We start from the raw sequence: 15,699 nt of genomic DNA, 5'->3' as shown, positions 1-15,699 counted from the left end.
ACTCTAAAGGGCCATGGTCTTCGTGGGACTGACATCGTCAGAGCGTACCACATCAGGAGGCTGGCACCGTTGATGGCCCATGCTCTTCTGATGTACCAGATGACATTGGATTCTGCGCCCAAAGGGACAGTGATGGTCACCGGTGAGGCCCTCAGCATCGGTGAAATGGCACAATGTATCAAGGAGGTGATGGAGTGCCCAGTGGATCTTGCCCTAGTGTACCCAGTCCTAGGGCATCACGCAATGTGGCTAGACGTAGGTTTCATCGAACTGGTAAGCCTTCTTCGAGTTTCTTTCCTTGAGCGACCCTCCTCTGTTCTTAGATTCTAAGCACCAGGACTTGCAGCCCGGCCTCTTCGCCCATGTGTCTGACCCACCATTGCCAGAGGACATGGCCAGGAGGGCGGCAAACCACACCATGGCTGAGGCGGTGAAGGCGAAGAAGGAGCGGAAGAAGGCGAAGAAGGAGCGACCAAAGCTATAGCATGGAAAGCGTCGGCAAGGCTTGGAGGAGAGTGACGGCGATGAGGAGAAGGAAGAGGAGGAGGATGAGTCTGACAACAACATCCCATGGGATGCACTTACGCGCAAGGATGAGAAGGCCGACACGGGTCATGCCAATTTGACCCTGATTCCATAGCACGCTCCGGCACAAACTAAAGAGGATGCACCACCAAGATCGATGGGGGAGGATGCGCCCCTGAGGTTAGAGGAGCAAGTCCACCCCGCTCTGATCGACCCTACTAGGGGATCGAAGCGGCCAATTCCCGACGTGGCAGAGTCAGAGTCGAGCGATCAGCCCCCAAAACGTTCTCGGATAATGGCGTCGAGGTGAGTTAACAACTTCTTCGCCCTTTCATTGCATTCTTGGATTTTTGTCGTGTGACATTGGTGCTTTTCATAGGACCGACCCCAGCAATCGGCTGACATTAGCACCATAGAAGATTCTGGCGCATCGGCCAATCCCATAGGGGCCGACTAGCATGGTGCTGGGGGCGCGCCGTGATGGCGCTGAGGCAGACACGGCGCCGCCTGAGGAAGCGGGGGAGGTGAAGGCGCCGATTGTGCTAGAGGAGGTGCTCATGGAATCGGTGCCCGCGCTGGTTGACATGCCCGAGGTAGGGTAGACAAGAGGAGGCGTGACTGATGCGTCCCCTGTAGATGTGGTGATGGCTCAGACTTCGGGGCCTGAGCTGCTAGCCTCCTCTGCCATCGGAGGGTTCGCTCTCGAGGGAGCGCCGGTGACGGAAGAGGTACCATCAGCTCCCGTCGGGCTGACTTCAACAGTTGCAACGGCCAACCCCTGGTTGGGGGCTAGGCCCTCCTAGTCCATTGTCTAGCTAGGTGATGATCCGCTCGCATGGGAAAAAGACCGACTCCATTAGCCTAGGCGGCTGGACCCGAGCGACTCGGTGTTCACCCTCGACGACTCGGCGGAGGTGAAGGATTAGACGAGCGTGCGCTTGGGACTTGAGTCCATAGTCCGTTCTCTGACCGACGCACTGGGGGTGTTGAAGGATGACATCGCCCCGGCCGGCCAGGTTTGTTGTGTGTTCATGTTTTCTACTTTCGAGCCCTGTTTATATAATTCTAACATGATTTTTTTCACAATCCCTTGTGATGCGTAGCCGGGAGAAGTCCCTATTCTTCTATCATGAGGGGGAGGTTTGGGGGCTTGCTGCCAAAGTGCTGCGACTGCAGGAGGAGGTGGCGAGCCTCTAGACTAAGGAACGGGAAGCCCATCAACACGCCGACGAGGCCGAGGACAAGCTCAAGGCTATGGTTGCTAAGGGCGGGGAAGATGCCATGGAGCTTGGATGACTCCGCCCGACACTCGACCTTGCTCATCAAGAGAGCGTCGATGCTCGGCGCGCGCTAAAAAACAAGCAGAAGTTGAAGGAAGAAGCTGAGGGCCTAGCCGTCGCCTTGGCCGGGGATGTTGGCGTGCTTTAGAGGGAGAAGACAGTCCTCGAGGAGCAAGTGAAAGGTGAGGCTCTAGTTACCTTTTTGCTTGACGTTTGTAGTCAGTTTTCTGACGCTCTTTGATGTTTAGCTTGGGTAGTCCTACAGAGGCAACTCTCCGAGGTGTGGGATCAACTCCAGTTGGAGAGCGACGACCATGACACCTTGCATGCTACCATCGAGTTGGTCTTCGATGACCTCTTGGTTGCCCCAGCCATGGAGATGAGCTCGCTCGCAGTCTGGGTTACCCAGATCCCAGATCGAGCGCATGCACTCATAAGGGAGGCCCTGTACACCGGCATCCATCACGTGTTCGCCATCGCCCACTCCCAGTACGTAAACATCAACTTGCCAGTGATCAGTGAGAGCTTCACGCCTAGCTACACTAACTCTGAGCTGGACAAAATTGAGAGAGAAGCGGCTCCCCGGTCTAGGACCTGGTGGAGAAGGTCGAAGAAGAAATCATACCCAAGAGTGTTTAGTTAGATAGCTGAGTCCGACGTCAATCTTTTTGTAAAGACTTTTATTATGGCCGAAAACATTGTGTTGGCCTTTCTCTCTCTCTATATATATATATATATATAAAGTTTGTTGTGATCCGCCCCTTTTTTATGTTAAGGCATTAGAAACTTAAGTTGTGAGCGACTAAGTAATGATCACGCTGGTGAGCAAGCGACGCCGTAGCCGTCGGGGCGTAGGCTTTTTGCATTCTGACCAGTTTTACTCATCGTTAGTTTTCAGCAACTCTTATTTCTTGGTCTTGTCATAAAAAAGAAGGGTCGGATGGGAAAATGTTTTTGAGTATATGTACCCCTATCAGCCCCTGAGTAAAACCCGACCCTAGGTAGCTACCGGGGTCGGGTGTTACTGAAGACCGATCAGATTAGAAGCGAACCCAATATGAGGTAACATTTTTCGGTTTTTGCAGAAACATTACTGAGTTTGATAAGCATATTAGAAGCTTTGGAACCGGAAAACTAAGGGTAAAAGTAACATAGCTGCTCAATGTTCTAGGAGTTGGTGATGGCTTTGCCATCATCAGTCTTGAGCTTGTAGGTGTCGGGTCGGAGTACTTCTATGATGATGTACGGTCCTTCCCACAGCGCTGAAAGCTTGTGGCGATTTTTGTTGCTCTGGATGTGGTGAAGGACTAAATCGCCTACGCCGAAGGCGTGACCCCGCATGCATCGACTATGGTACTGTCGTAGCGCCTACTGGTATTTGGCCGAATGGAGCAGGGCGATGTTGCATGCTTCGTTAAGTAGGTCCATGGCATCTTCCAAAGATGCTTCATTTCCCTGCTCATTGTAGGCCTTAACCCTTGGCGCTCTGTAGTCGAGGTCGATCGAGAGGATGGCTTTGGAGCCATAGACCATGAAAAATGGTGTGTAACCGGTTGCCCGGCTGTTGGACGTCCTTAGGCTCTAGAGTACCGAGGGGAGCTCTATGACCCATCGTCCGCCTGCTTTGTTGAGCTGGTTGAAGATCCTAGGCTTGAGGCCTTGGAGGACCATGTCGTTCATGCGCTCAACCTACCCGTTCATGTGGAGGTGCGCTATGGCAGCCCAATCAACGCAGATGTGGTGGTCATCGTAGAACCGGAGGAATTTCTTCCTCGTGAATTGTGTGCCGTTGTTGGTTATGATGGAGTTTGGGACCCCAAATCGGTGGATGATGTCCATGAAGAACAACACGGTCTGCTCGAATTTGATCACGGTGATTGGCCGAGCCTCTATCCACTTCGTGAACTTGTCCACGGTGACAAGTAAGTGCGTAAAGTCCTCAGGCACCCTCTTGAGGGGCCCTACCAGGTCGAGCCCCTAGACCATGAACGACCACATGATGGGGATCATCTAGTGCGCTTGGGCCGGTAGGTGAGTTTGCTGAGAGTAGTACTGGCATCCTTTGCAGGTGCATACGACCTGCTCGCATCGGCCACCGTTGTTGGCCATTAGAAACCTTGCTAGAATGCATTTCTGACCAAGGTTCTAGGTACAGCATGATGTCTGTAGACCCCTCCATGAATGTCTTCCAGCAGGTCGTTCCCCTGCTCGGTGGGGATGCAATGTTGTAGGATTCCAGTGTGGCTGCGCTTGTAGAGCTCCCCTTTGATGATGACGAAGGACTTGGTGCGACGCGTGAGTCGGGCTTTCGTCTTGTTGGCAAGGAGCACCTGATGGAGGAGGCAATCGAGATAAGGTGTTCCTAATCGGTTGGAGGATCGAGCTCCACCACTGGGTCTTTGACGAGTTCCATCACCTCAGGGTCGAATGGAACTAAGGGTCGGTCAACCCCCGATCCTAGAACTAGCGGCTCATTGCTGGTCTATTCTTGTTCCTTATATCAAACCGAGGGCTTGTGTAGGTCACAAGCAAAGATGCATGTGGGGACCGACTCTTGGCTCGATGCCATCTTTGCTAATGTGTCGACTGCTTCATTGAGCCACCTCGGGATATGGTTGAGCTCAAGGCCGTTGAACTTTTCCTCCAATTGTTGGACCTCATGACAATACGCAGCCATCTTGGCGTTGTGGTAGCTTGACTCCTTCATGACCTAGTCGATGACTAGTTGTGAGTCGCCTCGGACATCAAGTTATCAGATGCCCAACACAATGGCGATACGCAAGCCATTAACGAGTGCCTTGTACTCAGCCACATTATTTGAAACCAGGAAGTGGAATGGAATTGCGTACCTCATGCGCACCCCGAGGGGGGAAATGAAAACTAGCCCAACCTCGGCGCCCTTCTTCATTAGTGATCCATCAAAGTACATCGTCCAGTACTCCTGATTGACGGCCACCGGTGGCATCTAGATCTCGGTCCATTTGGCCACAAAGTCAGCCATTTCTTGAGACTTGATGGCCGTTCATGGGGCGTACATGATGCCCTAATCCATCAGCTCGAGCGCCCATTTTGTGATTCTCCTAGTGGCCTCCTGGTTCTGGATAACCTCATTGAGGGGGAAAGATGACACGACGGTCACCTAGTGTGAGTCAAAGTAGTGGCATAGCTTTCTCTTGGTGATCAGGATGGCGTATAGGAGCTTCTGGATCTAGGGGTAGCGTGCCTTGGAGTTGGACAAGACTTCGCTAACAAAGTACACGGGGTGCTGTACCTTGAGGGCGTGTCCTTCTTCTCCCCGTTCTACAACCAAGGCGGTGCTGACCACCTGAGTCATAGCTACGACATAGAGTAGGAGCGACTCTCCCTCAGCCGGCGGGACCAGAACCGAGGCCTTTGTCAGGAGCACTTTGAGCTTGTCAAGTGCCTCCTGAGCCTCAGGCATCCACATGAATCGGTCAGTTTTCTTTAGGAGTCGGTAAAGGGGGAGCCCCCATTCGCCGAGGTGTGAAATGAAGCGACTAAGCGCTGCGAGGCACTCGGTAAACTTCTAGACTCCCTTTAGGTTCAGAATTGGGCCCATCTTTGTGATGGCTAAGATTTTTACCAGGTTTGCTTCGATGCCACGCTCAGAGATGCTGAATCCAAGTAGCATGCCCCTTGGGACCCCAAAGACGCATTTCTCAGGGTTGAGCTTGATGCCGTTCTCCTATAGCTTCCTGAAGGTTCACTCCAGATCGGCCATGAGCTGGTTGGTCTAGATGGACTTGACTACTATGGCGTCCATGTAAGCCTCAACGGTTCACCCAATGAGGTCTCCAAAGTATTTGGTCATGCAACACTAGTACGTAGCCCTAGCATTCTTGAGTTCGAACGGCATCGTAACATAGCAGAACGATCCGAACGGGGTGATGAAAGAGGTCGCGAGCTGGTCGGTCTCTTTCATCGCGATCTGGTGGTATCCGGAGTATGCATTAAGGAAGCCTAGGGTTTCGCACCCCGAGGTTGAGTCAACTACCTGATCTATACGTGGCAAAGGAAACGAATCCTTCGGGCACGCCTTATTGAGGCTCATGTAGTCAACACACATTCTCCATTTCCCACTTTTCTTTTTTACCAGAACGGGATTGGACAACCACTCTAGGTGGTATACTTCCTTGATGAAACCGACCACCAAGAGCTTAGCGATTTCCTCACCGATGAGCCTCCTCTTCTCCTCGTTGAAGTGGCACAGGCATTGTTTGATCGGCCTAGAACCTGGCCTAATCTTTAAGGCATGCTCGGTGACTTCCCACGGAATTCCTGGCATATCCAAGGGTTTCCATGCAAAGATGTCTCGATTGGCATAGAGGAAGTCGATGAGTGCGCCTTCCTACTTGGGGGAGAGGGCGGTGCTGATGCGCACCATCTTGTCGATGGAGTTGTCGGGGTCGACTAGGACCTCCTTAACATTCTCTACAGGCTCAAAGGATCTAGCCGCCTGCTTCACATCGGGCACTCCTTCAGTGATGTCCTTCCCGATGGCTGCGAGCTCCTCAGAAGTGAGGGTTGCCAAAGCGAGCTTGCAGTTCTTGACCTCGCACTCATAGGGCCTCTGGAAAGAAGTGCCAATGGTGATGACCCTGCATGGGCCTGACATCTTGAGCTTGAGGTAGGTGTAGATGGGGATGTCCATGAACTTCACATAGCATGGTCGTCCCTAGATGGCGTGGTAGGTTCCGTGGAACCCAACCACTTCGAAGGTGAGGGTCTTCAACCTATAGTTGGACAGAGACCCGAAGGTGATGGACAAATCGATTTGCCCAAGTGGCATGGCCTGCTTTCTAGGCACGATGCCATGGAAAGGCGCTCTAGTCGGTTGGATGTGTGCTCGGTCGATGGCCATGGCATCGAGCGTCTCGGTGTACATGATGTTAAGGCCGCTGCCTCCATCCATCAGTACCTTGGTGAGCCATTTCATGTTGACAACAAGGTCGACCATGAGTGGGTACCTGCCTGGGTGTGTGACGCTATTCGGGTGGTTGGATCGGTCAAAGGTTATGGGAGACCCTAACCATTTAAGGAAAGCAGGCGTGGAGCGCTCGGCTTCATAAACCTCTCGGCGCGTGAGCTTCTGTCGGTGCTTGGAGCTATATGCCTCCAGCCCACCGAAGATCATGTGGCAGCCATCCGATAACGAAAAGCCACCGTCCTTCTCTCTAGCGTCGTCGGATTCTGCCTTGGCCTTCTTCTTTTGCTCCCATTTCTTGGAGCCGCTGAAAGGTCCTAATGGCTAGAGGGGGGTGAATAGCCTAATAAAAATTTCTACAACAACACTTAACAAAAGGGTTAGACAATTATGAGGTGAAGCAAGTGTTGCGCTAGCCTACTCAAAATGCAAGCCACCTATCACAATCCTAGTTTAGGTAGAATCTATTCTCACACTGGCTATGACACTACTCTATGTTAGTGTGCTCTCAAAGGCTAACTAAAGAGCCACACCAACCAACCAACCAAGCTCTCACAACTAACTACACCAAAGAGCTTGACAACTAGTTTACGGTAATATAAAGAGAGTGGTCAAGAAAGTTATACCGCCGTGTAGATGAAGGAACCAATCAATCATAAGAGTGAATAACAATGAAGACCAATCACCTCGGAATCAAAGGATAAACACACTGATTTTTACCGAGGTTCACTTGCTTGCCAGTAAGCTACTCCTCGTTGTGGCGATTCACTCACTTGGAGGTTCACGCGCTAATTGGCATCACATGCCAAACCCTCAATAGGATGCCGCACAACCAACACAAGATGAGGATCACATAAGCCACGAGCAATCCACTAGAGTACCTTTTGGCTCTCCACTGGGGAAAGGTCAAGAACCCCTCACAATCACCACGATCAGAGCCAGAGACAATCACCACCCTCCGCTTGATGATCCTCGCTGCTCCAAGCCATCTAGGTGGTGGCAACTACCAAGAGTAACAAGCGAATCCCATAGCGAAACACGAACACCAAGTGCCTCTAGATGCAAATACTCAAGCAATGCACTTGGATTCTCTCCCAATCTCACAAAGATGATGAATCAATGATGGAGATGAGTGGGAGGGCTTTGGCTAAGCTCACAAGGTTGCTATGTCAATGAAAATGGCCATGAGTGGTGAGCTACAGCCGGCCATGGGGCTTAAATAGAAGCCCCCATGAAATAGAGTCGTTATACCCCTTCACTGGGCATAACGCGGGCTGACCGGACGCTTCGGTCAGTTGATCAGACATTGAACCCCCAGCGTTCGGTCACTCATAGTTAGCCACATGTCCCGACTTCAATGGTCATCAGTCTTGACCGGACACTGCTCCTGGGTTGACCGGACGCTGAACACCCAGCGTCCGGTCGTTTACAGTAAGGTTCCAAAACTGATTTTTGCCGACTGGACGCGTCCGGTCATGCTCGACCGACCCTGCAACCATCCGGTCACACTATGACTTCTTACTGTGCTGACCGACAACATGACCGGACGTAGCCCTTCAGCATCCAGTCGCTGAGCGACCCAGCGTCCGGTCAGTTGACCGACACCAGCATCTTTGCGACCAACTCCATTTCACCTCTAACTTCTTCACCCTTGCACAAATGTGCCAACTACCAAGTGTATCACCTTGTGCACATGTGTTAGCATATTTTCACAAACATTTTCAAGGGTGTTAGCATTCCACTAGATCCTAAATGCATATGCAATGAGTTAGAGCATCTAATGGCACTTTGATAACCACATTCCGATACAAGTTTCACCCCTCTTAATAGTATGGCTATCAAACCTAAATGTGATCACACTCTCTAAGTGTCTTGATCACCAAAACAAAATAGCTCCTATGGTTTATACCTTTGCCTTGAGCTTTTTGTTTTTCTCTTTCTTCTTTCCAAGTTCAAGCACTTGATCATCACCATGGCATCATCTTCATCATGCTATGATCTTTGTTTGCTTCGCAACTTGGAGTGTGCTACCTATCTTATGATCACTTGATAAACTAGGTTAGCACTTAGGGTTTCATCAATTCACCAAAACCAAACTAGAGCTTTCAATCTCCCCCTTTTTGGTAATTGATGACAACCCTTATACAAAGATATGAATTAAAATTTAATTGAATCCATGTTGCTTGTCCAAGCATATTAACCATGTGTAAAATAATATGGACAAGTTTCATGAACCCCAAATGGTAGCAATTGCTCCCCCTACATATGTGCTAAGAGTTTGGATAGTAGCTTGCACATATGCTTAGATAGGAAATATAGGAGACAATGTCTACCAAATGATGCTAAGGTATAAAAGATGGACCTTTGAAGCGTGATACCAATCGGAGTGCACCAATATACCATCCTTAGCACCATGGTTAGCTCAATACCACTTGGAAATATTTGGAAATGAAATCACTGATATCCTATGCATGCTAGTTTTCATTTCATCATTCAAACCGACAACTAGCATACACTACACAAGCATAGATATTGAATTTTAAAACTTGTGCCATGCAAGCAAACATATGAAATGCACATTCAAATGCACCATACAAGTTCATGAGCTTGCTCCCCCTACTTGTGTGCTCAAAATTTTAGTTGATCCCTTTCCTTTGTCATATCTCTCCCTTTATGATATTTCTCCCCCTTTTTCACTATCTTTACTACTATCTTTGTTTCTCTCCCCCTTTGTCATCAATGACCACAAAAGGTTCAAAATATAGATAGTATTACTTGTAGGGTCGAGATTATCAATGTCAATCAATGGGATGAGGATCAAAGTTCCGAATTTGGTTCAAACTAGAATATATGCCAAAGATATTTAACTCGGTTTGATCCAAGGACAAGCTTCTTCACACCTCCAAATGAGGGTTATCTTGTACCATGTTGAGTTAAACACTTAGAGCTCATTTTCTAGATTAAACACTAGGTTTACAAGCCCACAAACATGGCATATGCTATCACTAGATCAAGTCAAACATAGAAGCAATAGTGATATCATATAAACATCAAATTCATTTGATTTTCATGAATGAGCCTAATAAAATGGAGAGATGACTAGATGCACTAAACATGTCCTTAGCAAGGATGTATGCCATGCCAATCAACTTTTACCTTGGATTGCTCAAAGGAGAGACATGTCATATAAGTGGGGGTGCATCAACACATATTTGAGAAATCCAATATGTTCAACTCATTCTTTAGCTTGCAAAACCTTTTCTCATCCAATGGCTTGGTGAATATATTGGCAAGTTGATCTTCGGTGCCTACACTCTCAATGCAAATGTCCCCTTTTTGTTGATGATCTCTTATGAAATGGTGGCGGACATCAATGTGCTTTGTTCTTGCATGTTGAACCGGATTGTTGGTTAGCTTGATTGCACTCTCATTGTCACATAGCAATGACACTTTCTTGAACTTGATTCCAAAGTCACTCAAAATGGCCTTCATCCAAAGTACTTGTGCACAACAACTACCAGCGGATATGTATTCGGCTTCGGCGGTTGATAATGCAACACTATTTTGCTTCTTTGATGACCATAAAACAAGTGATCTTCCCAACAATTGACATGTGCCCGAGGTGCTCTTCCTTTCAACCTTGCATCCCACATAATCTGAGTCGGAGTAACCAACTAGCTCAAACTTTGCTCCTTTGGGATACCACAAACCAACATTTGGTGTATACTTCAAGTACCTCAATATTCTCTTTGTAGCCTTCAAATGACTTTCTCTTGGTGAGGCTTGAAATCTTGCACACATGCATACACTAAACATGACATCCGGCCTTGATGCGGTCACATAGAGTAGGTTTCCAATCATAGACCGATACAATTTTTGATCCACCATATTTCCACTTGCATCACTATCCAAGTTGCCATTTGTTCCCATTGGTGTGCTAATGACTTTGCTATCACTCATGCCAAACTTCTTGATCATGTCCTTGATATACTTGCCTTGACTCACAAATGTACCATTCTTCAATTGCTTGATTTGAAGACCAATGAAGCAACTCAACTCTACAATCATAGACATCTCAAACTCATTAGCCATCATCTTTCCAAACTCATCACAAAAATCTTGATTTGTTGATCCAAATATGATGTCATCAACATAGATTTACAATACAAATAGATCTTTTCCAATCTTCTTGATGAAAAGAGTGGTGTCAACTTTGCCCATTGTGAACCCTTTAGAGAGTAGGAAATCCCTCAATCTCTCATACCATGCTCTAGGTGCTTGCTTCAAGCCATACAATGCCTTCTTCAACTTGTACACATGGTTGGGCTTCTTATCATCTTCAAAACCGGGAGGTTGCTCAACATATACTTCTTCATTGATGTAGCCATTGAGAAATGCACACTTAACATTCATTTGATAGAGCTTTATGTTGTGGGAATAAGCATAGGCTAGTAAGATTCTAATTGCTTCCAATCTAGCAACCGAGGCATATATTTCTCCAAAGTCAAGACCTTCAACTTGTGTATAGCCTTGTGCTACCAATCTTGCTTTGTTCCTTACAACTATCCCATCTTGATCTTGCTTGTTTCTAAAGACCCATTTGGTTCCAATCACATTGTGTCCCTTTGGTCTTTTTATCAACTCCCATGCTTGATTTCTTGTGAAGTTATTCAATTCTTCATGCATAGCATTCACCCAATCAACATCCTTCAATGCTTCATCTATCTTCTTTGGTTCAATGGATGATACAAATGAGAAGTGCTCATAAAATGATGCCAATCTTGATCTTATTTGTACACCTCTAGAAATATCACCAATGATAGTGTCCAATGGATGATCTCTTGCAACATTGGTTGGTTGGAGGATTAGAACTAGATTGCTTACACTTGCTTGATCATTGGGTTGAGATGATGTACTAGCCACTTGATCTTGTTCATTGTCATGAGAGCCACTTGCACTAACTTGATTTGTATCATCTTGCACATTTGAGTTAGAGAGCACTTGCACTTGATCATCTTCATCATCATTCACTTGCCTAGGCCTCAATTCACCAACATCCATGTTCTTCATGGCATTTGAAAGTTGAATGCCTCTAACATCTTCTAAGTTCTCATTCTCTACTTGTGAACCCTTGGTTTCATCAAATTCAACATCATGAACTTCCTCAAGAGTACCACTATCCAAATTCCAAACTCTATATGCTTTGCTTGTGGTGGAATAGCCAAGTAGGAATCCTTCATCACATTTCTTGTCAAACTTGCCTAATCTTGTGCCTTTCTTCAAGATATAGCATTTGCAACCAAAGACCCAAAAATATACAATGTTGGGCTTTCTACCATTCAAGAGCTCATATGGTGTCTTTTTTTTCAATCGGTGACAATAGAGGCGGTTGCTACAATAGCAAGCCGTGTTGATAGCTTCGGCCCAAAAGGATTGACTCACATTGTACTCACTAAGCATAGACCTTGCCATATCAATGAGTGTTCTATTCTTCCTCTCAACAAGGCCATTTGATTGAGGAGTGTACTTGGCCGAGAATTGATGTCTAATTCCAAATTCATCACATAACTCATCAAATTTAGTGTTCTTGAACTCACTACCATTGTCACTTCTAACTCTCTTGATCATTGTTTCAAATTCATTGTGAATGCCTTTGACAAATGATTTGAATGTTGCAAATATATCACTTTTGTCCACTAGAAAAAAATACTCATGTGTATCTAGTGTAGTCATCCACTATCACAAAGCTATATTTGTTACCACCGATACTAGTGTATTGTGTTGGCCCAAACAAATCCATGTGCAATAACTCAAATGCTTTACTAGTGCTCATCATGCTTTTCTTAGGATGGGTGTTTCCAACTTGTTTGCTGGCTTGACAAGAGCTACAAAGCTTATCCTTTTCAAACACAACATCTTTCAAGCCTCTAACCAAGTCATGCTTAACCAATCTATTCAATTGTTTCATTCCAACATGACCAAGCCTTCTATGCCATAACCAACCTATGCTAGACTTAGTGAACAAGCATGTAGATAATTTAGCTTCACTAGCATTGAAATCAACCAAGTATAGATTTTCATATCTAAAACCTTTGAAGATCAAGGTAGAGCCATCTACACTTATGATCTCTACATCATCTACTCCAAATATGCATTTGAATCCAAGATCACACAATTGAGCCACGGATAGCAAATTGAAGTTCAAGCTTTCTACTAGCAACACATTTGATATGCTCATGTCATTGGATATTGCAATCTTACCAAGCCCTTTGACCTTGCCTTTGCCATTGTCACCAAATGTGATACTATCATAACCATCATTGCCATTGGTGTTGATTGAGTTGAACATTCTTGCATCACCGGTCATGTGTTGAGTGCACCCACTATCAAGAACCCAATGCCTTCCTCTGGCTTTGTAATTGACCTACAAAAGAAGATCAATTCTTTTTAGGTACCCAAACTTGCTTGGGTCCTTGAAGGTTAGTCATGAGGCTCTTTGGTACCCAAATGGCTTTCTTCTTTGAGCCCATCCATGGTTTACCAATGAACTTAGCCTTCACACCATTTGTACCCTTAGTAAGCACATAGAAAGAATTAATCTTAATTGAGGATACATTAGCTTGTGATTTCTTATTCATGCATTTTTGCTCTACATGACCAACTTGCTTGCAACTAGTATAAAACCGACCATTGTTCTTCACAAAACTAGTCTTGTGAGGAGCAAAGGCCGCCTTGCCTTTCTTGGGGGTGTAGCCCAATCCCTCTTTATAGAGAGAAGCTCTTTGGCTACCCAAGCACATAAGCAAGTGGTCCTCACCACCATAAGCCTTAGCTAAGGTGTGAGTGAGCTTGTTGACCTCCTTCTTGAGGTTCTCATTCTCAACCACTAGTGAGGCATCACAAGTGAGATCATCACTACTAGATGAGGTGGAGGTGGAAGTACTACAAGAAGGGTTAGTGGGAGCAACAATGATAGGCATAGATAATGAATCATCAAACATATCACAAGTTAAGCCTATATTGCAAGTTTCAACATGCTTCTTTTTATTAAGCAAAGAAGAATGAGCTTTTTCAAGCTTTTTGTGAGCTTTGCCAAGCTTCTCATGGGCTTCCTCTAGCTTCTCATGAGTTGCTTTGAGCTCATCAAGGGCTTGCTTTAGGGCTTTTACCTCCTTATTCAAGCTCTTGCATTCCCTTCTCTTAATGTCAAAGTGTTCTTTAGCATCTTCTAGCATGTCAAATAATTCATCCTTAGTAGGTTCATCATTATCACTATCACTATCATTTTCATTTTCATGTTCATTATCATCATCATATTCTTCATCACTTTCATCATCACAAGATTGTACCTTAGTGGCCTTAGCCATGAAGCATGATGAAGATTCGAAGAGAGAAGGCTTCTCATTTATAGCAATGCTTGCAAGAACCTTCTTCTTGGTGATCTTGTTGTCATCACTATCATCATCATCGTCACTTGATGAAGCATCACTATCCCAAGTGACTACATATGAACCACCCTTCTTCTTCTTGAAGGCCATCTTATCCTTCTTCTCTTTCTTTTACTTTTTGTCCTTCTTGTTCTTCTTGTTGTCATCATTATTGTCGCTATTGTATGGGCATTGGGCGACAAGATGATCTTTGCTTCCACACTTGAAGCACCTTCTTGACTCTTTTTTGTTCTTGGGTGAAGATTTCTTTCTTCTTGCACGGTAGCCCTTCTTCACCATGAACTTGCCAAATCTTTTGACAAAGAAAGCCATCTTCTCATCATCATCATCATCCCATGAATCATCCTCTTCACTTGATGTTTCTTGTTTAGCTTTACCCTTGGATGATGTGGCCTTGAATGCCACACTCTTATTCTTGTCATCCTTCTTCTCATCTTTCTTCTCCCTCTTTTCTTCCTTCTCATCATCGTCTCTATATGCATCATCGGTCATGATATCTCCCAAGATTTGGTTTGATGTCATTGTGTTCAAACCGGTCCTCACTAGTAAGGTGACCAACATGCCAAATCTTATGGGCAAACATCTCAAGAACTTATTGGAGAAGTCCTTGTCCTCTATCTTCTCACCAAGTGCTTTGAGATCATTGACAATCACTTCCATCCAATGGAACATGTCTAGCACACTCTCATCTTCCTTCATCTTGAAGCTTGCAAACTTCTCTTTGAGAATATATGCCTTTGCACCCTTCACGACTTGAGTGCCCTCAAATGATTCTTCCAATTTCTTCTAAGCTTCATGAGCCATCTCAATATTCTTGATTTGCTCAAATGTTCTCACATCAATTGCATCATGAATGGCACTTAGAGCAATGTCATTATTTTGTAGAAGCACTTCTTCAGCCATGGTGGGATTTTCCGGATCATCAATCTTAATTTTGGTTTCTACCACCTTCCACACCTTTCTATTGATTGACTTGATATGTGTGATCATCTTTGACTTCCAATAAGAATAATTTGAGCCATCAAATTGGGGTGGCTTCTTGGTGTTGTTGATTTGAGCCATTTTAACACCGAAGGTTGTTAAGCCTCAAATAATAGTGACCTTGGCTCTGATACCACTTGAAAGGTCCTAATGGCTAGAGGGGGGTGAATAGCCTAATAAAAATTTCTACAACAACACTTAACAAAAGGGTTAGACAATTATGAGGTGAAGCAAGTGTTGCGCTAGCCTACTCAAAATACAAGCCACCTATCACAATCCTAGTTTAGGTAGAATCTATTCTCACACTGGCTATGACACTACTCTATGTTAGTGTGCTCTCAAAGGCTAACTAAAGAGCCACACCAAGCAAGCAAGCTCTCACAACTAACTACACTAAAGAGCTTGACAACTAGTTTGCGGTAATATAAAGAGAGTGATCAAGAAAGTTATACCGCCGTGTAGATGAAGGAACCAATCAATCACAAGAGTGAATAACAATGAACACCAATTACCTCAGAAT

General features: G+C 45.8%; 1 protein-coding gene across 1 annotated transcript; it reads right to left on the bottom strand.

The window, feature by feature from the left end:
• Positions 1-6,174: 6,174 nt before the first annotated feature.
• LOC136454758 (uncharacterized) lies at positions 6,175-6,477 on the bottom strand. The gene has a single exon (XM_066455058.1). It carries the CDS (start codon positions 6,475-6,477, stop codon positions 6,175-6,177), a length of 303 nt encoding a protein of 100 aa, XP_066311155.1.
• Between the last annotated feature and the right edge of the window lie 9,222 nt (positions 6,478-15,699).

This window comes from Miscanthus floridulus, chromosome 5, assembly GCF_019320115.1.
Source record: "Miscanthus floridulus cultivar M001 chromosome 5, ASM1932011v1, whole genome shotgun sequence".
Taxonomy (NCBI): Eukaryota; Viridiplantae; Streptophyta; class Magnoliopsida; order Poales; family Poaceae; genus Miscanthus; species Miscanthus floridulus.
Note: the sequence above shows the minus strand (reverse complement) of the source record. Positions and strands in the feature narration are given on the sequence as shown.